Below are 27,917 nucleotides of genomic sequence, written 5' to 3'. Positions count from 1 at the left end.
CCCCCCCCAGCGTTTGCGACTTTCTTTTTATTTCTCCCCTCGCTTCTATCGTTTCTGCTCACAAGCCATAACATCGCTGACGTGTTAATTTGGGGTGGCGATTTGTTTACTATGACCCCCCCCCTCCGTGCCGTCGCCGCTACTGTCATGCTCGTTCCACCCCCGTTACATGTGGCTACGTGCGTACGTGCGTATGTGCGTGCGTGCATGCATGCGTGCATGCATTGGCCGATTGATTTTACCACCGAGTTGAGTCGTTTCTTGGGCTAACAGGAGCGTGGGGACGCTAACTTTTCATTCCCGTGGCTCACCGCCGATTAAAGAGCTCGGCTTACTGTATTATTGGCCAAATCCTCTTCTTCGTCTTGACCAAGTGTAGTCTTGGTACTTCGTGCTTTCATACGTTACCGAGCGTATCGAGATTGCATCGAGGCCGTGCCCGAGTCGTGCGTTCCATGCTTTATTATTGCACGCGCAAGCATGAGCCACGAGCCGGATAATAAAACTCGACGATCTTAGTAATTCGCGAAAGCGTTCCACCGAATAAATTCGACACCCCTGCGCCAGGTTCCCCTTCATTCCCTCACTGTCCTGCCCCCGCCCCTTACAAATCTTTGGCGCCCCCTTGACATCCGAGAGACGTTTTTCTCGCGTTTCCTGGCTCTTGTGCGCCGCTCGATATACTTTCGTCTCTCTCTCTCTCTCTCTCTCTCTCTCTCTCTCTCTCCCCCTCTCTCTTGAAGGCACGACGATTAATCTCACCCGCTGGCGTCGAATCGAGCCACGGCCGCCTCGAAGCGTTCGAAATGCTCCTCTTATCGTGCGTTGCGCTCGCTATAATACGCGCATTAATACTGATAAGTGCGGGCTCGGTGGCAAGCGAAAGCGCAAACAATGAAAATGCTCATCCGGGACTCAGAGGTGCGTGGGTGTGCGCGCGCGTCCGTGTGGCGTGGTGCACGAAATCGCGCGGAATAATTGTTTTCAGGTGGCAAGGCCGTTGTGGCGTTCAGAAGGAGGGATGCGCCGCACTCGGCTCATTGGCCGCGACAAGAACACGATAAGCAATATTTTCTTATCACGCGCGGTAATAATGTTTTGTATCTCCTATCGGGCCCCGTTGCTCGTTTAAGTTAATGCGAAATGAATGACGTTCGAGCAGCGCGAGTTGGCGTGTCGATGATAGGCGTTTCTTCCTACCTACCCACCCTTTACTCTCCTTCCCCGTTTAGCCACATCGTCGTCCACTCCCCCATCCCTCCCTTCCGTTACCATCTTCCTTGTAGTCTCGGTGAGTCGTTTTCTAGTTTTTCGCCCCGTTTCCTTATAATTAGGAGCGGCGGTGAGTTTGGCTGCGTGGCCTTTCATTATGCCGTTCGCGAGTCGGTCGATGGCGCGCTAGGAATTACAACGTCGGGGACTGAGAATAGAAAGAGAGGAAAAGCTATCGAGGTGGGCTCGGGAATCATGAAAAGTCGAAGCTCGTAATAGGAAAAGCACTGGCGTGACTGCCGCGCTACGTTATACGGAGAGGTTTATGGTAGCTCAAGCTGGGCACTAAATCATCTCGAGCCGAGCGTGTCGCTATTTTTCATTGGATCTATCTCTACGTGTCCTAGTTCCTCGGGAAACCAGAAGAGCGAGGAAAATAGTGATCACGGCCGCTCATCGGGTTGGGATTGGCGACGGGTGTGGTGGTGCGGGGTGGGCGAGGGGTAGTCGCTGTCAAAAATGATGAAACTTCGCGGGCTTAAAAAGAATCTGTTAACTAGCGAATGTACGCGATGTATCCGGCGATCGGCTGTGCCTCGTGTGTTCATTGCTCGAACTTGGCCGTGGCTCCGCCAATGTATATGACGTAGAGGAATGCCCTCGCGCGGGCGCGCGCGCTTATGCGCTTATGTGCTTATGCGCTTGTAATGAATTCGCTTTGAGCCGCCAGGCATATTGAAATGAAAATACCGCTGAGATGGAGCGAGCGTCGAGTACTTCTCGTGATTCCCGACACTTTAGTCTATTCCGATCGCGGATGCCTGTGGGAGGGAGGTACTGTAAGCGTATGAGCGCCGGAGGGTGGAAGTGGGGGATGTTGGTAGTGAGAGTAAGGGACATTTGAAGCTTGAAAGGGTAGCAACCACATTTATATTTATATCGTAACTCCATTATTATATTGACCGAATAGTTCCTAATGAAAATAACCATCCGTCTTGGCGTCCCCGCGCTTATGATTTACAGGAGGAACGTGCTCGCCTTTCATAGCTAATTAACGGGTAATGCGTTATTATTGCTGCGCGAATGACGCTGCGCGATGAAGGGACGGTGACGGGGGACTATGAGACTTTGGGGTGAGGTAATGGGCGGGAGGGGAAGGGAGCTCGAGGGTACGGACGCTTAGCAGTGGCGAGGTGCGGCGGTAGTGGCGTTTTGTAATGGTTAAATATTCGCTTTGGACTGAGATTGTCGCGTTTGACGTTGCGAAAAGCTTTTGTTTGGATTCTTACGAGTGCCGCCGTTGCCGCATTAACCCTAATGCTTTAGACTCGTGACAACGAGAGGTTAAAAAAAGATTGCGGTGCATTAAAAATGATGCGCTCGCGCTTTGATTTGTCTCTGGTAGAAAATTTCGTCGTCGCCCATAGCGCCGATGAAAATGGGCGTGCGTAACTTTTTCATTGTCGGCGACCGCGCGTGCCTTTGCCATTAATCCAAAGAACGCGGCTGAAAAGCCTTTCCCTTCGATTCCCGTCGACGCTGTCAAAACGCGTGCTTTGCGGCTCTACTATGCGTTTCCTTCGCAGAAACTCGTTTCGCCCACAAAGTATTTAGTTGAAAGTTCATCGAGTCGCCGACTAAAGAAGGCACACGTGTTTATTAATTTAACCACACTCGCTAGTCGAATCGTAATTAATTATGCCAGTGACGTATCGCTTTATCGTTTGTATTCTGTAAGTGTCGATGCGCTTCTGCGTCGACAACAAAGCCTATTTGTAATGGTAAACGTTATTGTTATTATGTTTCAGTGGAAATCACGATGGTGCGTCATGCGGAAGCTGTCCCCAGTTGCAGGTAACGTTAATTCGAATTTTATGAAAATACAAGAGAAGTAGTTAAATGGTGCGAGAGGGCAAATACAGGTGTACTCGCGTTAGACGTGAAAAATGAAGTCGGGCGTAAAAAGGGCTTTGTTCTGGCCTAAGCGTTTACGGCAACGGCATTAGCTGTTTGTCAGGCGTTGTCCAGCCTGATAACGCGATTCCCACGTATCAAAGCCCCGATCGTTGTGTAATTTTCGGGGCCAAAGTAACGTCCTTAGTTGCCGTGGCCCTTCAGCTATCATGACGACGACGACGACGACGACGACGACGATGTACAACAACAACAGTATTAACATTAACAGCAGCAGCAGCAGCAGTAGTAACAGAATTGGTGGTGGTGTAGTAATAGTGGTACTAGCAGCCCATGTTCGTTCATTGTTCCAGAATAAGCGAAAAAGCGTAAAAGCCGAGTGTAAAGGACGATCTCTTCTCCATCCCCCTTTTTCCGATTCTATTATTCCTCGTCGTAATCACGAACGTTATTCCGGTACTTTTTTACGCGCCCGACCCGCGAAGCCGCGATTTCTCGTGTAGAGCGCGCACTCACGCGCAATTCGAAATAGAATTAAAATAGAATTTCCCCGAATACGAGCTCGTCAAGTAGTAGCTCTACACACATTCTCTCATTCTCCAAGCGCCGGGCTTTCTCGGGACAAGCAGACAAACAGATAGACGGACAGACAGACAGACAGACAAAGGACGAGAGAGAGAGAGAAAGAGAGAGAGAGAGAGAAGAGTAATAAAAGAGGAGAAAGAGGGGAACGAGGTGAGGAAGAGTGGGAGACGGAAGAAATAAGGATATCGAGACGGCAGGCCGATCCGAGTGAATGTAAAAGTGAACGAGCGCTGGGACGCTTCGGGGCCATTGCTCGCGCAAACTCAAGAGCCGCTCAAACTCGGCCGTCTTAAGAGCGGGAAGCAGTCACGGACCGGTCTCTTCTAAAGTCCCCCGGCCACCACCACTCGTTCCAACTCGCGAATCCGCGAACCCGTGAACTCGCACAACTTTTAACCTCACCCCGTTAACGCGTTAGCCCTGGCCGAGTCCTGGCGTCGAGGAGCAGGACGAGGGCTTGAAGCGCTAAGGAGACGAAAGGCGACCAGCAACGAGCGCCGATAAATTGCTGGCAAAATCTGCCTTCGACTCCCGATACGCGCCCAATTAATGCACTTCTCGCTAATGAACCCGTCGCCCGCCCGCTAACCCCGCTACTCGATTCAGTCAGCCGAATATTGCTACGAGACTCCCGATGGACTGACTCCCCACCCCATCATCAGGCCTTTGCTTTTTCCGCTCCCCCTTCCCCTCTTAGTCCACCCCCCTCACGTCCCCCCGTTACCAACACTTTCTCCTCCTCATCCTCCTCCTCCCCCTACTTGCGCCCATCATCCTCTGTAAGTGCAATGTATCGTATTCTGGAGCATTAGTGGCATTTTCGATGGCGCCCCGAGCGCTACAATAACACCGGCAATCCGGCTCTTTGCATAATAATCGCGTTTGGCGCCCTATAGCCAGGGACTTAGTCAGCCTCCGGGCGGGGAAAGGACAATGGGCGCGCGTCAGGTGCCACGGACGCCGATGACTTCTTCCCCCGCCCAGGGCCTGCATTCCGCATTCATAATTCTTTCTGCCCGAACATTTGTTGAATGGCGTCAGCGATAAGGCGCTTCCGTCCCCGTTTCTCTCCTCCATACTCATCCCGCTCTTCGGTATTATGCATATTAAGGAGGGACGTAGCTGGGAAATGTCGCTCCCAGGTCTCCCCCCCCCCAACCGACGGTTGCCGCTATTTTCGCCTCCCTTCCTAATGTGCCGCGTAGCTGCAGCGGCGCGCGAAGAGAGGCCGATAACGCCTTGGGAAAGCCGTTTCGCAGCGCCTGCGGATGTCCCTTCCCCGAAGCGCCGCCCAATATTTTCCAGGGTACTCGTTCGTGTCATCGTCTCTTTGTGCCGCTGCAAGCACGACTTTGGCCCGGCTCGTAAACTTCGTCTTAACGCATCACTGACTCCCACGACATACACATATACCAGGCGCATCTAACTCCTTCGCCCCTCTTATCCCATTGCTTTGTTTATACTATTGTGACGTTATTGCATCTTATCGTATTTCTTCTCACTTTTTCATCAAAAGGTCTAAGACCAAGAACATCGCTCCGAGGACATTGGGAACGGCAATTTATTTAGGATGAATAAAATGCTTAAGACATTTGGGGGATTTCCTTCGGTTATTGCCAAGCGCATTGTAAGCCATTACCTTCGTTAGTCGTCGAATCATCGGCCGCGCGCGTGTCAATGTCGTATTTAATCGCACGTTTTATGAACTTTTTACTGGCTGCATGGATGTTGAAAATCCGAATAATCACAATGCTTTAGCCATTAGCTTGAAATATCTAATTTATAGCAATCGATAGGTGCTCGATTTCACAATTTTTTCTTCTCTTCGTCTTCTTTTATCTGCAATAGTAGTAGACGCGATGTGCCAACCAAGCTAATAGCAGATACATGATATTAAAAAAGTTTTTCCTACTTTAAACTTAAAGTATTATTACTTTTTATTACCAACTTAGTTCGACTAGTAAAAAAAAAAGCATAATGCCGTGTTCAGTTAGTTATAATACTAAGAAATTGTGCAGGTAATGCGATATGCTTAAGCAAATAAAAGAATTTAAAGAAAAAAAAAACATGGTGCATTTCAGTTTTAAGCTTCAGTGAAACATTTGTTGTGCAAATATTAAATGATGGAATGGAAATTCTGCATTTAATTGAAAAGGCCAAAGTAGTCGAGTTATTTGTCAAAATAGTGTAAGGTCGAACGAAATGGCTTTATCAAAATTAAAAACCCAGATGCTTGACGATAAATAATGGCCTCTACATCAATCACAAGATTCTCTAATTACAAGTCAAAGTTCATTTACGCGGAACCTTTAATTATCCCAACTCTCCATTATTCACGTAGAAGTAAATATGAATCTTGTCGTCGTATTAATATTTTTAATTTCGTTAAAGCGTGTCGTACGGAGCCAAAATTATTTCACATTAACATATTTCGTATTTTTTCGCCTAGCAAGCACAATACTTTCGTTTCAAGCGTATATTTTTTCAATTTGTACTTAAAGTTCCGGGTTAAAACGCAAATACGGCAGTAAAAACAAACGGTGTATATTTTTAACAAAGCCCCAGTCATTTTAAAATAGAATTTTTATAATATTCCTTGGTAGCCGAGAGTCCGTATTGTTGTAAGCTCGAGGATCAATAAGAAAAATAAGATTTCGTGAGGCAGAGAGATCATCGGCGTGCAGCTGAAACCTCATAGAAGCGCACACGTCATTGGCTCGCCAGGAAAATACTCTCTCTCTCCCTCTCTCCCTCTCCCTCCACTTCCTCTCGCACGAATCACTTATCTCTTGTTTATTATATACCGATCCTCTCTTATCTCGTACAATGCCTGCATTTTACTCGATATGTTCATAAAAAATATAATAAAAAATAAACAACAGGAGTATGCCTGCATCGACAGCTGCGCGCGCACTTTCTTACGTGAGCAATGAACTAATAAATGACGAGCCATCAAAAAGTCATTTTCGAGGATTTGGTTGCGCGCATTACGAGCCACTCGAGGATACTGCCATTGAGAAGTCAAAAGAACATCATTCCTAATGAATAACGCCTCGCGCACAAAAAAAAAATGTTTGTATACGCATTCAGATAGGCAGGGTGCAGTCATTTGAATTTGAAAAGGCACCTCATTGGGTCTACATAATTCATGACTCGCGCGGCTCATCGGACCCCACACACCACCAATCCTACACGTCCAATCCTACACGTCCAATCTCCTCCTGCGTCGCCTTGCCGTCGGTGTAAGCCTCCGACCGTAGAGAACAGAGACGCTTCCCCATAACCATATGAAGAAGCAATAACGACACAAAGAGAAAAAGCGATGGACCGGTTGTTGGTGGTGATCTACACGTAACAGCAGCAGCGGCAGCAGCACCAACATCAACAATAGTAGTAGTAATAGCGATTGTTGCGTTGTCGTGGGCGAGAGAGGGACCAAAGAGGATCGATAAACATTTAGTCCTCGAGTGCTGGCACGAGTCTTTTGGCCAGCTTAATACGCTGCTGCCGCAGTCTCGAGGACACCCGAGACGTGGCACTTCAAGCTCAAAATTATCATCGTAGGTTTGCGTAGGTGTCGGTGTACTAGAAACGAGCCGTGATAAAGCTTTTGTGCCAACGCAGCCGGCTACGCCTCCCTCTTTGTCTCACGCTTTTTTGTTGACCCTGACCGTTGCAGGGTGCAAAGAGTGTCTCGGGTATCATGTCGAGCCGCCGTATTCCCCTCGTTGTAGCTTTGACTCCTCCGGCTTCGACATATTTAGAACATGTGTTACTGATTGGCAGGATCGAATAACACATAAATTTAATAGTGCGTACGCTAGCTGAGAAAAATACCCCTACGAAGCGGCTTCCTGGACCCGCTTTGAAAATAGTTTTCCCTCAATTTACCCTCGTCCCAAACCTCCCTCCTCCTCCTCCTTTTCCTCTTCCTCATTATATCACGACTTTACGATATTTTGAGCAGCCAAGTGTTGTATTAGGCACGGACAATGGCGATTTGTGTTTTTTTTTGTAACTAGAAGCGTCGTTTTATAGTTACGACAGCTATTTACTCCCCGTCTACTTGTCATACAGCTGTTCCGAGATTCTACGACAGCGGTCGTTGGTAATGTAATGAGGCCGGGGCGTGGGAGGGGACGGATTTTTCTCAAGCTGGCTGGGCTGGCTTTAATTAAAATTGTTGCTCGTTTGCGTGGTCGCGGCAAGGTGTCACACATAAATTAGGGAAGCGCGGGCTCGAATCGAAGGAGAGAGCAGACGGATGATTTTTGAAAAATCAATACTCGCGTCCCCTTCGTGATACAAATTTACCTGCGTGCAAGCATGCATTATCTCTTGCCATACCTACCGCTCATTCTCCATGTGCGCAGGTCGAGCCGCTTTACTTTTAATAAAAGCGTTGGATTTTACAAAAGCAGAGCAGCCTGGTCGTATTCTCAATAGAAATGTAAGGCTTAGTACATCATGTTGTAGACTGCTACATTGTGATATAGCTGTATAGAAATAAGAGCGCGGCTACTTCCAAATGGCCCTTTTAGCCGCGACATATACACGCGAGCGTGCTCTCTTTCTCTCTCTCTCTCTCTCTCTCTCTCTATCTATCTATCTCTCTATTGCTATCTCTCTCCGTCCGTCTTTCCCTTTGTGCGTTTGTTTGCGCGAGTGCATGTGCGTGTGGCTACGCTCTCAACGTGCGGTTTGAATTTCTTTTAAAACGCCTTTGTATTCTGACTTTCAGACTGCCTGCATCTGCAGCTCTACGGGGACAGTAAGGATAGGTACAAACAGGGTCAGACGAAAGCGTCATTGAGCTTACAACATTTTCTCGGGGTACAAAGCGCCTTCACTTTGGACAAAGAATCCAACACAATTGCAATAATCTGTCAAGATGTGACTGTCGTACTCGCCTTTGACACGCGAGAGAGGCTGATACAGTGGCAGGTCAAGATATCCAATAATTTGGGCGAAGGTATAACTATAATGTTATGTAAATATTATATTAGCGCTGAAGCACGTTATATGCAGCCACGGAACTGCGCACGCATATCATAATTAATTGGATGATTATATCGAGCTCCATTGTTTTTGCCTTCACTTTCACGCAAACGTTATTTTATTTTAACAATAAGAGTAGTACAAAAGAAAATGTGTGCGCGATAAAAAATTTACAATACAACAGTTATTCACACATCCCAACGTATGTATTATCACATTTGAGGCTACAACGCTCACGCTCATCTATCAATCTTTTGAAACTTCAGTCCAATCCACTCCTAATGAAAAGTATTATTAATTATATACACACACATGTGCATATATATATATATATATATATATTTATTATAAATCGCGTGCCTACATCTACTAAGTATATTTTGATTGATTAATGCAATGTTTTCCACTTAAAGTGGGCGATGATTCAACTATGGAAGTTCGTATCAAACATTTTATATCCTGACACAGCTACAATAATAGTGCCATTATGCGCTCGATTATCACACTTAGCACGCGCACTTATTTGTTCGCGAAGCAAATACAAATTACAGACTAAACAAATTCAACATTGTAAATATTTTTCAAGATAATGCACAAGATTACACGTTTCATTAGCGTAATTTATACGTGCAAATACTTATGGAACGGCAACTCCCGTGTACTATGATTATTCGTTTCTTCGGTAAGGGGGGTGGGGGTGGGGGGTGGAAGCGGAGAGTGTTGGAGAATGGAAAAGAGCATGGTGGATAATATATTTAAATCACGATTACTGGGAAAGGGAATAAATGTCAAAGCCGGCATTCTTTCGTTATACGACATTTATTTATGAATGAACAACTTGCCGCCGAAATTCCACAAATGTAGCTTTAATACATTACAAGAGATTTATGAAATTTTCACCGTGCATATCTCGCGTTCGTCCGCGCGCACCTTTAACGCTTTCCCACCTTTACGAAATGCCGTAATAATGTCCACGGGCGTGACGGATCAAAATTCGTTGCGCGTTGTGCCGAAGAGAGCCGGACGCGAGAAATTTACGGTGCTCGGCAAGAAACTACTCGGGTCGTTAACTGAACCCGACGTCGACGACTATTCTCCGGTCTTCGGCTGGGTTTATGTCTGCAGCAGCGCCCAGGAGACGTAACAAATACATCAAGTACGGCTGACTGCTAAACGTCGTTACGTCGCTCCGTTTAATCACGACGATGATAAGTTTAACGATTTGCCGGCGTTGATTTTAATGCGGCGTACACGTGTGCTTCTTGCCGTCAGTTAGCCGTGGGTTTTTCGATCGAAGTGCACATGTACAATCAATGGCTTTCAAAACAAAATGAACAGTTAGCAAAGAGTAGATTTTAAACTTGCCGTGTCCTACTCTGCAGCAAAATCAATGTCTCGCTGTATTTCACTTCTGTTTTGAAAGTAACTTTGAGCGAGAATTATAAGTTATAGCATCGCTACTGATGATGAATAATTAAAAGCAACTATTAAGTTTCATTCGAGATACGTGCACTAAAGGAACAAGAAATATGTCCGATTACATGCTGATTAAATCACGACCTAAATTCTAGCATATCGGCATTTTCAGCGGGAACATTTTATTTGCATTCTTTGACGTAGTTTACAGTGCGCGCGCGCACGCTTAATCACGAGTGCTTCTTTGATCCTCTTTTTAAGTTAAAAGAAAATCCGGCGCAAGGGAATCGCATTTAAAGCGTGTATTTTATTTACGATGTTTGCAGAATTTTCTTATGCATGTTTTTTTCCTTGCGGAGCCCATCAGTTTTATTATCATCGATTCTGTTGTAACGTTTTGCTCGCTACAAAACAATACGTTAGAAATCAACTATTTTAATCCGTGCTTCAACTTTTCTCTCAATCTTGAATTTAACGACCATAGAAATAACATTTTATTGCATTTTACTTTAAAGTCTCGAGTCAAACAGCGTCCCCAATTATTCTTTTAAAAGGACTCATTAAGCCGCTGCTTGCATTCACGTAGTTCTGAAATTTTTTTATTCTTAGTATTCGGAATATGTCGATGTTATCGCGTCGAAAATATAACGATGCCAAAGTCAGATCGAAAAATTAGAGCTTTGTTATAATTTAATCAAATGCAAAACTAAAATAACTCGCATATACCACATTCATTTCGTCGCACTCATTGCAATATTTCAGGATTAAATGAAAAACATCCGTTTTTTCTCCATAAAATATAATGAATTCAAATATAATGAGTCATCGGTGTCTTAAAAATATTACGTATCTATTGTATTTGATATAATCGCATAATACATAAATATTATACTTAATTGGATATCCTAATAATTTCTTATTGCTTCCTCTCAATAACGTAATTATACAATATACAAGAATATTATTAGAATTATTATTCCAACATTTGCAAATATATTTATCGTGACGCGCTACTACTAATCGACCCACACGTTGATTCGCCTCATCCACGACCGTACCAATTGTCTTAATTTGTAAACAAGGTAAACAACTGCGCAAGACATATTATTTCGCTCCTTTACAATGTGCATTTCTCCCATCTATTTTAAGGGGAAAAAATGTTCTATAAACATGAAAAATCATAATTGTGTCATGTAATTTTATGACCGTGTGTATTTATTTGCTCAAATTTGTCCCACGTATAGAAATAAACGCGTGCACAATTAACGTCAACGAGAGAAACTATTTGTACATTTATCGAACAATAATAAACAAAAACAAACAAAAGAGAAACAATAAGAAAGAAAAACACAATGATCTTTGGAACAAGGAATAAAAAATAAAAAATTTTTAAAAGTAAGATCAATTTTGCACAATAGATAGATAAAATAGGACGATAAGAGACGTTGCACTGGAAATGGAAAGAGCGCCCGTCTACTCGAGGAAGACAACCAGCTAACCGAGGCTTCGGTTCAAAGGCACGGATAAAGAACTATGAATAGCGCGTTCGAGGGACTTTTATCGTGAAGCGATTGTAAGAAGTAGTAAGGGGAAGTCGACGGCTGGTGGGAATGAGGAGGGAATCTTGGCTAATTAAAACAATTGAGCGACGATTCATCGTCTCCTCTCTGTAAACAGATCAGCAGTTCCTGATCCTCATCTCGAGCGCCCCGGTGAGAGCGAAGCTGAGTACCGGGCCGGCACACCTCCACGTGCAGGAGCACCGGTTCTGCATGACAGTCGGGGTGCCACCCCGGCTCATCGGCACCTGGGAGATCGGCCAACTGCGTCGATACGGCGTCGTCGAGGGCCGCTTCTGCTTCGAGGGTGGCTCGCGCTGCGGCCGTGGCGAGGGCCTTCACGTGCTCATAAGCGATCAGGGCGACGAGATCGTGCGTGCCCTCCAGCTCGCGGCCGAGGGCAAGCTCTCGACGAGGAAGCGGTCGCTCCCCGCCCTTAGCTGCCAGGAGAGCCCCCGTCGGCAGGTCTCCCGCTCGGACACCCGGGCGAGCGATCTCCTGCACCAGTTTGACGAGCGCTGCGACGGCGGCTTCAAGACCGACGGGTCCTCCTCCTACTGGTCATCGACGGAGAGTCGCCAGGAGGCCGAGAGCGAGGACTCGCGCTCCTTGGTCTCGGAGCTGGCGGAGCAGGGGGGCGTGGCCGCCGATTGGCGGAGCTGCTCTTTGTCGAGGCAGCACGGGACCGCGGCGTGCCTCGAGCGTTGCTCGAGCTGCATCGGCAAACTCGGCGCCATGTCCAAGTCGTCGACGGGCTCGAACAACCTCGGCCAGCTGGGCTACCTTGGCCACCTGCAGCCGCGCGCGGCAGACCGGATCTCCCTCTCCTCCTACAGCGGTAGCAGTCAGGATGGGAGCGACTATTCGGGGATCGGGCAGCCCGGTGAATGTCGCTGCTCACCCCAACCTCAGTCCCAGTCTCAGTCCCAGCCCCAGGCCCAGTCTCAGTCCCAGTCTCAAGCTCAATCCCAGCAGCCGCCGCTGCAGCCGACGCCACAACAGAAGGCGACGCCGGCGGTCGGGCCGCGACGCCACTCGCCGAGTCCCCTTGCGCTGCCGCCGAGGCCGCCCAAGCCGAGTCAAGCCGGCCCGAGGAAGGCCAAGAAGCCACCGATGCCACTTCCCGCGGATTTTCCGCAGCTCTGCTCTTGCACCCGCAAGCCCGCACCGAGCCCACCAAGAAACGGTACGTATCGCTTCACCGGTCGCCCGACCCAAGGCCTTACGCTAACTACAGCCGACCCCACGTCGGTCGCGAGGTCGTTCATCCGAGCCAACAATTCACGAGCTTACGTTTGTCGTAGGTGGGGCCATTTACGAAAATTACGATATCCCAAAGACGATTCTGGCCCATCACATTTCGCTGGATCAGCCACAGCTGCAACCGCAGCCGCAGCCGCACCCACAGCCACAGCCACAGCCGCAGCCGCAGCCGCAGCCGCAGCCGCAACCGGAACCGCAACCACAGTCACAGCAGCCGTTAGCCGACCAGTACTACGACACCCCGCGAAAAATTAAAGAATTTCTTGGGCTACCAAAAGCCTATCCCAATTACGACACGCCTCACGTACCCCAGGCCGTGGTGCTGCAGCAGTGCGGTTGCCCAGCGAAACTGACGCCACAAGCGCCCAAGAGCTTAGCCTGTCCTTGTCACAACGTCATGAGCTGGGCCGGTTTTGTCCTTCCTTATTGTCGACGAGGTGCCGGGATCGAGCCCACGGGTATCAGCGTCAAGCCGATTAGGCTGTCGGGCGAGGGCAAGATGCCCGTGGTGAACGCCAGTGGCCAGCTGGCCATATACAATTCCACGCGCAACGACGCCAGCGTGGAATCTAGTCAAAGCTTGGGCAATGCTGGCGCCTGCCCGATTCACCAGCCCCAGGAGAGCGTCAAGGGCGGCAATTATGAGAACGTCGAGCCGGTTATCGATACTCAGCCGGAGGCCAAATCCGGTAATTACGCGAACATCGACTTCACCACGTCCCTCGGCAATTACGAAAACAGCAAGGAGCTGCTTTCCAAGGTCGGGCTGCATTCCGGTGGCATGGCACGCGAGGCTGGTCGCGAGCTCGCGAAGGGTGAAGTGGAGGAGGAGGCGAGGGTCGAAGACGAGCATCGAAACGGGGATGTTGATAAGGGGGATACCCTGGTTTGTCAGAAGTGCGGCCACTTGAAGAAGGCCAGTGAGAATTATTTGGTCGTCGACGAGGATAACGAGGGACCGAGGAAGCCGATTCCCGGCTACTTGCCGATGCAACCCGCGCACAACGCCTGCTCCAAGGAGGTGCTCTCGCGGCTCTGCAGCGGCATCAAAAGCTCGAGTAATCCGGCCCTGTCGGGCTTGTCGCCCCTCGAAATCGGCAGGAAGCGATCCGAGTCGGAGTATCGTGTCCCGGGCTCGGCGATGCTCTCCAGTCCGTACTTCCGTCGCCGTCTTCTGGAAATGTCGAGTTCCGAGGCCGGGGGCAGCTTGGGCATGCTTCTGCGAAAGAGGTCGTACTCCGTGGAGTCGGCTCATTATCTGGACGACGAGAAAGACACGTTTACGCCGAACGTGCCGATCCACAAGTGTCCCAGCGATACCGATAAGGCTTTGGTGAGCAACGAGCTACTCGCCGACTCCGAGACGGAGACGAACGGCAGCCCCGGCGCCCTCTCGCTCTCTCCGCAGCCCCTATCTTCCATTAAGATCCGGAGATCGTCGTCGGTGCCGTCGAAAGCCGGCCACAATCGCGACTCATCGAGCAGCAATGACTCAGGCGTCTCGACGGGCTCGCTAAGCCATCGAACCGCCGAGTTCGTCGAGTTTGAATTCCCAACGGCGCCGACCAATACGTTGGTTAAGAAGCAAAGCATAGCATTGATGTATCGCAAGAGTCCGCCACCCGCGTGCTTTCATAATAGCCTGCCAAGAAAGTCCAAATCCAGCGATCCCTTGCGAGAGCTGACTTTCCAATTTCACAGGACCAAATTGCCAACGAAATCGTCGTCCGCCGAGGCCGACATACCGACTTGCTTACCAACGAAGGGATCGAAGGAATTTAATAGTCCCGGGGAAGTGACCAACGTACCGTACATCGATTCCCGAAGTACGAGTAGTGGCACCTCCGACATGTCCGACTACATTGAAACTCTATCTCTGTCTTCGCACTCTTCTTCCGATGCTCCTGATAATCTTAGGTAATTATCAGCAAGTTGCGCGTTGAGCTATTTGATAATATTGCTAATAACTTTTCTCGATACTGTTTCAAGCCTACGAAACTCTGACCGTAAATTTTTCACGTTATTGAAAACCTGTCTATTTATCACGATAATAACAATAATGTCAATAATAATAACAGTAACAATGATAAGCAATAGTGTTGGGATTGGGGTACTGGTAGTGTTAGTAGTAGTAGCAGTAGTAAGTAGCAGTAGTATCAGTAGCAGTAATACTATTGTTCTTGTTGATGTTGTTGTTGCTATTATCGTTATTATCGCTATCGTTATTATCGCTATCGTTATTATTATTATTATTATTGTCATCATCATCATCATCATCATCATCATCTTTATTATTATTATGGAAATAGTTATCGTTATCGTTATTATGATTATTATTATTATTATTATTATTATTATTATTATTATTATTATTATTATTATTATTATTATTATTATTATTGTAGTGATAGTAGTAGTAGTAGTAGCAGTAGTAGTAGTAGTAGTAGTAGTAGTAGTAGTAGAATTTGTTGTTGTTGTTGTCGTGGTCGTCGTTATTGAATGAAGCGATAATCAAAATTTTTATACGCCTTATGTGATTGTTGTGTAGAATTAGCGGAAGAGCCGTAACGACAACTTTGCGTCCACGCAGTGGCAAGGAGTATTACAAAATTGATCGGAGTATACTGGTGGAGCAGGGTCGCACTATTAGCAGCTCCTCGAATTACGCCAACGTTACACCATTCGTCAGAAAGGAGACTCACCGTCATCCGATAACATGAGCTGTAAGGCTGTAGAGTTGTTCAAAATTGCAAATTGAGCTCGAGTAGTCGAGTCGGGCCAACTGAAAATGTCGGATTAATCGAGAATCCACGAGTTATCCGAATAACTTTGGATTATTTAATAATTAAGTTGAAAGTCTTGAGAACTTCAGGTTTGAAGGCAACACAATCACCTCTAACAATCTTATTAGGCAAGAATAAAAATGAGCCATTTTTATAGATTCTTTTTCCCAACGATTATTGTAAAGCGTAGAAGTTCGAGATCAGTGCATTCAAATGCTATTTGATTTTTTTATTAGTATACGATATTTTGTCTATTTATATAGCCAAAATGCAAGAGTCGAGACACGTAACAATTTATTAAGTAGTTGTAAGATACATCGAAATTTTTACCGCCGAACTTGCTAATAAATAATAATCTTTATGTGCAAATTCAATAAAATCAGCTATTTCGAGGCTACGCTATGCTTGGCTAATTAAATTTATGAATGCAAGCGTTTTTACGCTTTAAATCGCGCAAATATCTATTCGATTCAGCTCCTTCCTGATTTTAAAACAAAAATAAACGAACGAATGAAAGAACGAACGCACAAACAAAGCAAAAAGGAAAAAAAATAATCGAAAATTCTTCATTGGCCGTGAAATCAAAGTCATTGGCTAATTCCTACTTTAACTGTAAAGAAACGAACGCCTTTATTTTATGAATCAAACAAACAAACAAGACTTGACGAAAATATTATATTGGAATATTTTATAATTGTATAAACGATGGCTTGAACATAATTTAAAGCACATAGGCCAATGTTTTTAAATATTCTACAGATATTAAAAACTTTTTATAAAGCTATACTCACTTCGGCCGCTGATATCACAAACTATTTACAATTCCAGAGAAAAGAAAGACTCAAAAGTTCCAATTAATAATCCAATTAGTAAAGCTCTAATAATTTTACAGTTGTATTTCTTCGATAAAAACAGGGGTGTGTAGAGGGGGGGTTGACGATGTCAGAGTAAAATAACCACTATTAAAATATGTTGAATAAACAAATGTAACAGGTTTTGACGATGCAACGTGGTTATTGTGTAAATTAGCAATTCCAAAATCACGCATTTGCCATTGGATTGAACGAGACGTGCGCCTATAGTGGTATATAGTTATAAATATAGATATATAACTAAATAAACTCTGGTTCAAGTTTCCTTCGAATGAATGATACACAAGCGATAAATCATGATTGACAGTGAGCGAGTGAGTGAGCGATAGAGCGATGGTGCGAGGGAGGGAGAGAATGGGAGAGTGTGGGTGCAAGCATGAAAGAAAGCACGGGAGAAGGAAAAAGAGAGTGAGAGTGAGATCGATAAAAGAGGGTAACGAGTTGGAAATAGACACACATTCTTCATTGTATAAAAGGCCAAATGTTAACGTACCTTTTCTCTACGCGCAGAGAAATGGCACACGAGAGTCCACTGATAGGCCCAGCCCTGCTCCCCGCTCCATCTATCCTTCAAAACTTTCAGATCCACATGTCCAAGTATCCAGACGACTTCTATTCATCCGAGATTGCGCGAGTGGCTTCGAGCGTATTTACACGTAGCATACGCAGCATAGGTAGGGGGGATGGGATTATTTCTTTTTTTCCTTATTTTCATTTATTACTGTCTTCTCGTCGAGTCCTCGGCTCCCCGCAAGTCGAGGTCGCGATCGATCGATCAAGCGCCATCGAAGCCGGAGTCCTTGGCAAGAATCGTAGAGGACCCGAGCTAGGATACGCGAATGCGAGCGAGACTAATGAGAATACAGCATTTTGGGGATACCTTATGAAGTAGAAAGTGTTCACGAGTCGGTCGCGGCTGCTCGAAACGCATGGAGAAGTGTGGTGGTGCACAGGTGGCCAGATCCTCTGACTCCTTACAAGATTAGCCAGGAGTACCAAGTCGGGCTTAAGCGTCCTCGGACTCGTCTCGAGTTACGTCCAATTGTTTTCGGGCTATTCGAACGTCAGATATTTTTACCATTTCCGGCTCTTTATAAACTGTGCCTCTATTTAACTTTTGTTTTAACTTCCGATGCGTGCGATGATGCGTACTCGATACGTGTCTTTTCACTCCAATCGTACAAGTCAATGACATGGTTAGTTGGTTTTTTTTTTTTTTTTTTAAATGATATTTTACATTCGGCTAAGTATTTGAATGTACCGGAAATTCTCGAGCTCGTTAGTAATATTCTGGCGCCTGTGGCTTTGTTACTTAAAAGCACATACTTCTTATGGGACTCGATTCAAAGCTTTGACATTGCGAGGCTTTTTTGCCAGGTTTCGATTGTCGAATCCATTCATAACTTTTGTTCTTAATCGGATTGGTCTCGCTTTATTTTATCGGCTGTGCCACAATTTCAAATATGTATACAATACAAACATTGAAATTTTCGTTGAACCTTTTTTTCGATACGAGAAGCACACGTTACTAAGTACTTAACTTCCGGTATTTACGTCGAATTATCTTCTAGTGATTAAGATTTTTGTTTTATTGTACGTCATATATTTATTTATTTAAAATAGATTTATTTATGGGCTAAGCCCTTTGATTATGTTGTTTTCATTATGCTGTTACATTGCGAAGAAAAAAGTTGCACATTGGCGAATAAACAAGGCCGCCGTTATTATATGCCCAAGGCTACTAGTACTTTCTTACCTTTTTTTCCTTTTTGTTTGCTCGCTATAATAAAATCGATACACTACAAGTTGGAATTGGCATTCCGACCTTGTGATTAAAAAGAAAAAACAATTTTATGAGTTAATCGTAGTTTCTCGTTGCAAATCACGCGATACGGTTATAGATTTTTATTTATCGCACGTTACATATTATATTTCTATGTACCTGAACTGCAGGATTTATTGTACAATAGTTTTTGTTTTAAGATTAAGCGCGTTTTATTTATTAATCGTACTCGTGATAATTCACAGAGAACAAAATATATCTAGTTGGTAGATTAAATCTTTCAGGGCATATTGTGTTGATTTATAATAATTAGATTTGATTTTTAATTGATTATTATTTTTTTTCCTTTTTTTAAAGCTTTGACTTTTAGAAACCTTTATTTTGCACTCCTTCTCATATTCTTTAAGTAATAATTTTTTAATTTCACATAATAGTTATTACAATTAAGTCCGTCTCCTAGGAAATGAACGAAACACTGATTTTCTAATTGAAGGCGACACAGTTCCCTATTTGCTCGTACTTGACTGAGAGAGCTCAAAAAGGTGCCAAAGAACCTCTCTTCGTAAGTCGATAAACAATAAATCGAATAAACCCATTTTACCTTAAGAAAATAGCTTTCTTTAAGATATTAACATTTGGCGTCTACTTTACACAATCAGAATATTTAAGATGTTACCTTTTGTTGTTACATTTATCTTATTTTAATTCAACATTCTCCCTCCTCTCCTTCCCATTCGTACACACTCCCTAATCCTCTTCATCCTTTATATTATTTATCTATAAAAACTATTTCGTTATTACGAAGTAAATTTTTTCTGCCTTTGAGTTTACATTTATGTACAAAGATCGCTCATTAACATTGATTAATTATGACAATATATTATTTTAAATACATGTAAATAAAGATAATGGACTTTGCGGACAAATTGATTAATTATTTAGAAAAATCAGGAAAGCCCAATCGTAACAGTTAATAAAATGCGAAAGGCTGATTTGTCTCATGGGTTCCTCGAAGCCCATAGATAAGATACGCTACTATTTTTCTTTACCGAGCAGTGAATCATAAAGCTTCAAGGTAATCTCGAGGAAAGTATTGGTAATGAAGATTACCAAGCGGCTCGTAACTTACTCAATGCTCAAAATTATTATTCAGTTCGGAACTTTTCCTGTCAAATATGGTGCATCAATTTTAAAATTGTTTATGTAATCTAACGTGGGACGTGTAGTCGCGCAAAGGACAAATAATTCAAACGTAGAACAATAATGATGCTTCGGTTGTCGGCTTACGAAATCTCACTCATCCGGAGTTGTTGGGTGTCCATCGTGATCCATAGCAATCGTTTTTACAATCCTTACAATAGCCATTAGTCCCACGCGATAATATGGGAAACATTGTTAATTAAATAGCATCGATAAAGAATTTTTTTGAGCTCTGAGCAACTTAAATGAAGTCGCTCGACCTTGAAGACGGGTTCGCCCTCCTTGTCTCGAGAATACGCTCGTAGTGCAAATTTCCAATAAGAGCCATTCGATGACTTTCACGTTACGGATTATGTTAGAAGTTGGCTAGTGTTGGTCCACCTATTCTAGAGTACAGCGAGATGCGTCTCCGATTTACAAATTGGAGTAGCTCTGGAAATACGGTTTCGGGCTTCGTCTCAGACGCCATAAAAAATGACTGATTCAGTCAGTCCATAGCTACCACCACTACTACTACAGTCCCATACACGTCTAAGCTGTTGTGTATGCATACATTAAACCTTGAAGCTCAAATGACAGGCGATATACGATTGTAATAGATAATAACTTGAGTTTTATGAAGGTCCCGTTGACGGAACGACAAATTCACTCGCGTCCTACTATTTTCTTACGTGTGCCTTGAGATCTTCAAACGGTTCTCTTAAAATTGCAGTGATTTGGCACGATCACTCGAATTTCGATTAAAGTTTTTGAGAGTAAATTTATAGTATCGACCGGATAGATTATTCTCGACCTGTAATTGTGTGATGAATCGACGTCGACCGATTAAGAGATCTCGGTTTCTTTAAAGGATAGTATTTGACGCATTGTCTTCTTTCATATGTAAATGCTGTCTGGAATTTTTCACGATAGAATTATGTAACTGATAATTGGTGGCACTTGTAAATGTGTATCATTTGATCGGGAATTATAGTTGCGACAACTGTTAAGCCATCCTCGATTCCCTCCATTTCAAGCTCTTAGATTAATTATAATGTCACGAAAGTCGCATTGAATATATATATATATATATATATATATATATAATAGCATTGTTGTGAAACTGAAAATGTTTGATCGCCCATTAAGAAATCACCAAATTTTAAGAAAAATAAGCAAACGATAATAATAGCTTATATAATAGGGTGATAATTTTAATAATGTTAAAAAAGAAAAAGACAAAGAAAAGAAAGGAAAAGAATTAACGGCTATGTAATCACGACCACGACTGAGAGTTAATCATAAAATTATTTACCGAAAAAGAGTAAAAAAAAAAACAAAAACAAAAAAGAAAGAAACGAAAAAATCAAAAAAGAAAGAAACAAAAAACAAAAAAGAAAGAAACAAAAAAACAATAAAGAAACTATTCCAAATGGATGAATGTTTTGAACAATAAAATATAGGTACCAAAAATTTCGTAACCAAAAATCTTTCAACATTGTTATTTTAAAATTATATCAGCTTTAATTTTTCTCTCCTTAATATATTTTTATAACAATATCCTCTACTCTGTTAATTTTTAACTTTATGCTGCATTTTAAGGAATGCCAGTTCCATAAAGTCTTTCATGAGAAGATCAGTAAAGTTAATATTTGTCTCTTCGTAGCTGTTGGAATTTGGAATTCTAAAGTCGTTTGAAAGTTAATTCGGTTGTTCGCATAGTCCACATAAGCATTGAATGTGTATTTAAAACATTTACGAATATTAGAGTCCGTTTACTTTAATATATAAAACTTTGTATCAAATTGATTAGATTTATGTAAAAAGTACATTGTACATATAATTTATTGGAAATTGAGCAGGAAAAATAATGTATATGTAGGGACAGCGTCAATTATGCTTTTACTGGAAGATTGAGAAAAAGTGAGACATTCCAGGCTTGTCTTGGAAGTTGGATGGCCTAATCACGAAGCAATCAAATTATTAAAAGTACATAATTAATTTTTCCGTTTACTAATCAAATGATTTTCTCTGTTTGAAATCTTATATTTACACAATGATTTGCTATTCGCTCATAACTTATTAATTACGTCAATAATTACTATTGTAAGCATATGAATTATAGATTGATTTATTTTTGGGCGCAAAACATATATCTAATAATTTTTACGAGATCTTTACAATTGCTTGCTGCTCGACTCTTTAAACGGATTATAAATCGAAAGGCTATTTCAATCAAATGTCGAGATATAAAACAGTATTCTATATTAATGCGTTTAAAAATGTAAGATTGCTAATCATACGAGAAATCATTGACGAATCATAAGCATTTACGCGGATAAGTCATGTTATTAGGAAAGCGTAGGATTGAAATAGTGTATGTGTGTAGTTGGGTCGTGCCATTTGTTTGCATTTAATATTATTCTAAACAAACATAAGTCATGAGTTTGAAGTAAGTTGCGTACGCTTGTGCTCGTGTAAACAATTTAGCCTGGCAGAAATATGTTTTATACAGACACCGTGGATTATTATTTTCAATATAACATAAATATAAATAGGTATTTCACAACTTTAAGGCAATTTTGTATGGCTATATCAGTTTCACACGCTATGTTAAATTACTAAAAAAATGAAAGTGCATGCAAATGCATTTGTGTCCAATTCAATTTTATTGAGATTTTATTGAACATTAATTAGCAAATACGCACTAGGGCATTTATGGACAATTATTATTATTTAATTATAAGCACACCAGTTGTAAAATATGCTTCGATTATCTGTCAGATTAAATTTTTTACAAGGGTGTATTTGGTTATAAATCAGGGATTGATTTAGATAATAATATACTTTGTCTTTATAGTTTATATCGAGAAAACGTATATTTTTTTTTTCTCTTGAAGGCAAATTAGTTCGTCGTATATGACAAGGAAAAAAGACTAGAGATATGATAATATGGAGTTGAACAAAATAGAGTATTATAGAAAATAAAAGTATTATAAAGAGAGTTGCAAAAACCAATGTTTCATATTCCATGGTGCATTTACATTTTATATATTGCGACTAAATTTTGAAACTTTCTTGTTTTAACAAAAAGGACTATTGTCAAAATTGTAGAATAGTCATCGATCGTAGAATCATAAAGGTTATCGCATCATTATGCATCGATAACACCGACATGTCTGTCTAAAACAGAGCTTATTTGTACCAGGCCAAATGGCACAATGCATTTTATCAAGGAACAAAAGTTACATACAAAATAAAAGTATGTGCGCGCGCGGGAGTATGATTGTGTGCGTACGATTGACAGAGAGAGAGAGAGAGAGAGAGAGAGAGAGAGAGAGATTGATATACAGTAAAGAATTTAATCTACTATGAGCTACTCCAAAATTTTTTATATAGTACGAGCGAGTAATTTATTATAACGTATAGTTTATCCAAAATGAAGACAAAAAAATAAGTGCGAAATCGATTTAATATTGTAAGGTTTTCTATAAGAATTAATAGCGAGCGGGTAATTAAATTATAATATATAATATCATGTAACATAAATTACGTAAGTAATTTAAAACATCATATATAAATTGTAGTGTCTCACGTCTTTACTAGAGAGCTAGAGGAATAAAAGTTTTGAAAACTATTATTATATTATTTCTGCAAACCGGAACCTATTTATCCCCTTTTTTCAAATAAAGAATTTTGATGTTTAGTCAATTAAACTAAAGTACCATTATAAATTGCATTAAAAAAGATTTAATCGTGTATATTTTTAAGGTTTAATTAATTCATTTCTAAATAAATTTCTATAATAAAATAATGTTTCGCCAAGTTTCGAATTGAAAAAATTCCTTATTTTAGTAATTTTCATGTATATATATAAATATTAATAAAATATTTTGTAATTTTGTAATTTTTGTTATAAATGCTTTTGGGGGAAACAAAATCATTTTTTAAACAAACTTCAATGACCATCTGAAGATAATTTTATTATAAAACGATATGAAATAAAATTTTTCATATGGTATTATACATAAATAATTTTAAAATATAATTATAACACATTTAGAATACATTTTAAAATCGAGAAGCTCTAAGAATGTAATTAAAAAATTCTTATTTTAAATTTTATTTAAAACGTTGAAAGCTCGTTTTAAATGACTACTGAACGACTTATTGTAATCTATTAAATTAGAAATAGTAGACTAAAAAATATACTAGCGATTCATATAGAAATAATATATTTTACTTTTTTTAGAATAGAGAATAATGTAATTTCACACAACGTCGTTTTCACACATATTTACGCACATCAATTTAAAGCTTTTCAATTATTAAATTCATTATGAATTTTTTGAATAATTATAGATTATCCTTTTGATATTATAATTATTGTAGTATACTTAAATACTACAATAACAAGACAAGTACAATACAATGGATTGTGTTGTTACGGCTAGTTTTTTTTTATTTATTTCTTCTGGCACAAAATTGAGTTTTATATATTTTGTAGGTCTATATAAAAATAAATCGCAATATGTAAACATGAAGATAAAGCTTGTTATACATATTAACGTATATTAATGTGTTCCTTTATTAACTGTTAAGCATTATCTATGCGAATGTAATAATTCTTAATGTTATTAGCTGTCTTGTACCTTGCATAAGGATTTAAAACACTTATTACTTTAATTTAGTAATCTATCGACTTATGGAAGCATAAATTTACAGAACAATGGATTATGAAAATATTATATTGATCATTTGATTTTACAATACAATTTTGTAAGAATAAAAGCTAATAGAGCAAGAAAATAATTTTACAATTGTTAAAGATCGCTTCTTAAGAAGAAGCCTTGTTATTTCTACATTTTTATTGTTTTATACATATTCTTTACATATTCAGCATTAACCAATTATGAATAATTGTATTAATAAAAATCCATTGCCATTCCCCAATAATAATATCGTTAAACTAATGCAAAAGTATTTTTAAAACAGACACTGCACATCTGTATTTGATAAATTTGATCGACTTCTTGATTCCTTGATTAATTTTTGGAACAGATTATACAAAAGCTGACCAAATTATATTTAGCAATAGCTATGTTATTTATTAAATAAATAATCTAGTTAGAATAATGGAATGAGTTTTAAATGCAACTGATCAATATAATATTTTATTTCTCAACACTTTTCAAAATTATATTATGGCTATTAAAAAATAAACGTGAATACAACAGTAATCTTTACGTTATATATTTTTCTGTATTAAGAAATATTATCTGAATATGTGAAGAGACGAAGAAAAACAGTAGATCTCTTGTGCTTTGACACTAGCAGTGTACGCTCATTTGGATATCATTTGCGGTTACAAATTATGAAAATTCAAGTGGGTCATTGGAAAGAAACTCTAGTTATATATTAAAGAAGGTTCAATCTGGCTACGTGATTGTATGAAGCTATTATAAACGGAATGAGAAAAGAAAATTTACTCGCATACAAATTCTATTGCTTCTCATGAAAATATCTCATATACATATCTAGTATTATTTGGTTGAATATCCCATTAAATTATTTTGTTATTATTCGTTAAATTTAAATATGATTATGTATATAATGATTCGTTTATTAGAACAAAAAGTAACAATAAATTATTATTATAAATTATTGACGAAAAGTGAAAAGAAAGTATCAATGTTGCTGGATTTTTATTTTACAAAGCTTGCTATATATGTTTCATGCAGTAATTATTATAAACGTTGATATCAATTTGTGACTTAAAAAGTCGGCCTTAATTCATCGAAACAAAACTGTTCAGGATTTATGATTACTAATAATTACATAGAGTTCGTAACTATTTATTTCGATGCAAACAGGTATCTAATCACGCCGATAAAAAGTTAATGCGTTCTCCTTCTTGCGATCAGTGGAAATGAAATTCTCTAAATGTCTACTTATTTGTAAATATATATTTATATATTTAAGGCATATAATAGGCTCCGATTATGCAAATAAATCATAGCAATTGTTTCTCCACATGTAACTAACTTAATTTTTGCATGAATTTTGTCAACTATAGCCATTGAAATACGCATTGAGAAACCTGCTATGTTCTACATTATTATTAACAAATAAGCAGCACGTATTGATAAAGCAAACGAAAGATTATACATCCAAGCTATTTTAATTTGTATAACCGTATACAATATCAACGAGAAGTTTATTATTTGTCTTCCGATATCGCCTAGAGTACAGTTAAACATTTGAACTCACGGAGCCAGTACAGTTATGATTAAAATTGAAGAGACTCACGACGACTTTTCGCTTCGCGTGAGAAGACCACCTCAAATTTAAGTTGAACATGCCTTTGATATCACAAAATTAATTTGTGAATATATCGATCGTTCAAGGCTTGTTTTTATGCATTCGATGAACTTCTTGCACAAACGATGTTGGATTTATTATTTTTAACTATTCTCGAAATAATCGATGAAATTATTGGAAAAACCCGCGCATGGCATTTTCTTGTTATATAGCGATTTTAGCTTTTACGAGATTTTACATCGACTCTGCTGAGATGCAATAATCTTCTAAAGGATAAGGAACACATTGATTCAATAATAATCCTAGTTAATCACTATTTAATCGTTCTAAATGCTCAATAGGCTTTATAGACCAAGATTGCAAGGCTTATGATATGAGTATATATACATATGCATATATATATATATATATATATATATATATATACAAATCCATATATCAGAAGTAAGTTTATAATATATATTAAGCTTGAGAATTTGCGCCTTACCATTATTTGAGTTAAGTATTGTAATATTCCAATCATGCTCGGAATCGTAGAAATAAAAGTACAACAGCATCTACACGTATTTGGCTATAGATTTACACAGAATACGCTTGAAAAGTCATTGATCGAGATAAACGTCAAGTTTATCCATAGACACGGATCCTTAAAGTTTCAGATTGATGATTAAGCTATAATGGATATGCTACGTTAAAGTAGATTTAATATTTTTTAATATTTTTTAGGTTTATTTAGCAATATATCAGGTTATATAGATATGTAGCGAATTACAGAAAATTATTGTATGATTCATGGAAATGTCAACACCTGTTATCTTAATTGTTTTTTATTTATAAATTATATTTCCTCAACTATTATTAATACAATTCAAATGAATGTTAATTTATTAATGATATACAATACTTTGTACCAATGTTAATTTTTAGCTGTTCATTATTTTTCAAGTTTAGCCAATTATTAAAAAATTTTTGGCGATTAAAAGCTATTCATTGAGAATTTCTATATATATATAATTTATATATATATATATATCAATTGCTACACTTACGTATAACTCCATGCTTGAACTAATGATTGTTGATGGATGCGTTGAATTATAAAAGGTAAAGCAACCCGCTACTTGTAATTTTAATTAGTGTTATATTATAATATGAAGAAAACTATTTTTTTTACTGTTGCGCTATATTACAACTATAATTCACTAAAATATATCTTATTAATAATTTATAAAAAATGCAATTTATTTTGAAAGAAGTAATTTTAAGCATTCCATTAACAAGAAAAAAGAAAAGATCTATACCTAATAAGTTCAATATTCAAAAAATTCTTCTAAAATAAAATCAAGTCACTTCATAAAATTATATTACATAAAAAAATATTCTAAAATAATTCTGTGCAGATAATTAAGATATTGGTTATCAGTTTTGTCCGAGTAAAATTAGAATCTTAAAATCTTAGAACCATTTCAAAGTAATTACTCAAATGAATGTTATTAGAAAAGGATTTTTTACTTTAATAATCTGTTATAGTCGCTTAGAATGCAATATTAATTTATACATAATGAATTCTCGTGAATTTTGGTACATTCTATAACTATACAATGAATAATGTAATCTATACAACAATATGTTTGACTACTACAAAGTATTAATATAAAATGAACAGATAAAATGAATAATGTTGTTATGATCCCATTAAAGATTATATACCTTAATATCTACTGTAGCAAGTATTTCAAGAATAACTTCATACGGATCATTAACATCCACTGCAATACGAGAATAGAGTATTATTACAGGAATATAACCAATTAGAATTAGAATGTCTTTCCAACTTCCGACATTTTCAGATTTCATTTTTGTTTCTTTCAATAGCATCATTTCCTGTTTGATGCGCTTCCGGACTTTGCTCTGTATAAAAATATAACGGACTGCTGTTAGATTTTTTAATTATTATACAAAGCAGGCTTTACACTCGAATGAAAACAAGCTTGGTGAATAAATTAATACATTAATCATTTATCGTAGCTCG

General features: G+C 40.0%; 1 protein-coding gene across 1 annotated transcript in view; it reads left to right on the top strand.

Moving 5' to 3' along the window:
• Positions 1-16,395, top strand: part of LOC105368690 (uncharacterized) — a 17,565-nt gene extending 1,170 nt beyond the window's left edge. Inside the window, exons 2-7 of the mRNA XM_011507759.1 lie at positions 3,021-3,066; positions 8,453-8,683; positions 11,803-12,870; positions 12,989-13,051; positions 13,148-14,864; positions 15,496-16,395. Of these exons, the coding sequence (XP_011506061.1) occupies positions 3,021-3,066; positions 8,453-8,683; positions 11,803-12,870; positions 12,989-13,051; positions 13,148-14,864; positions 15,496-15,667 (3,297 nt within the window). The 3' untranslated portion in view covers positions 15,668-16,395. The remainder of the gene's footprint in view (positions 1-3,020; positions 3,067-8,452; positions 8,684-11,802; positions 12,871-12,988; positions 13,052-13,147; positions 14,865-15,495) is intronic.
• Positions 16,396-27,917: the final 11,522 nt, after the last annotated feature.

The sequence above is a fragment of the Ceratosolen solmsi genome, unplaced genomic scaffold (assembly GCF_000503995.2).
Source record: "Ceratosolen solmsi marchali unplaced genomic scaffold, CerSol_1.0 scaffold1, whole genome shotgun sequence".
Lineage (NCBI taxonomy): Eukaryota > Metazoa > Arthropoda > Insecta > Hymenoptera > Agaonidae > Ceratosolen > Ceratosolen solmsi.
The sequence above is the reverse complement of the archived record's forward strand: the minus strand, read 5'-3'. Positions and strand labels throughout refer to the sequence as shown.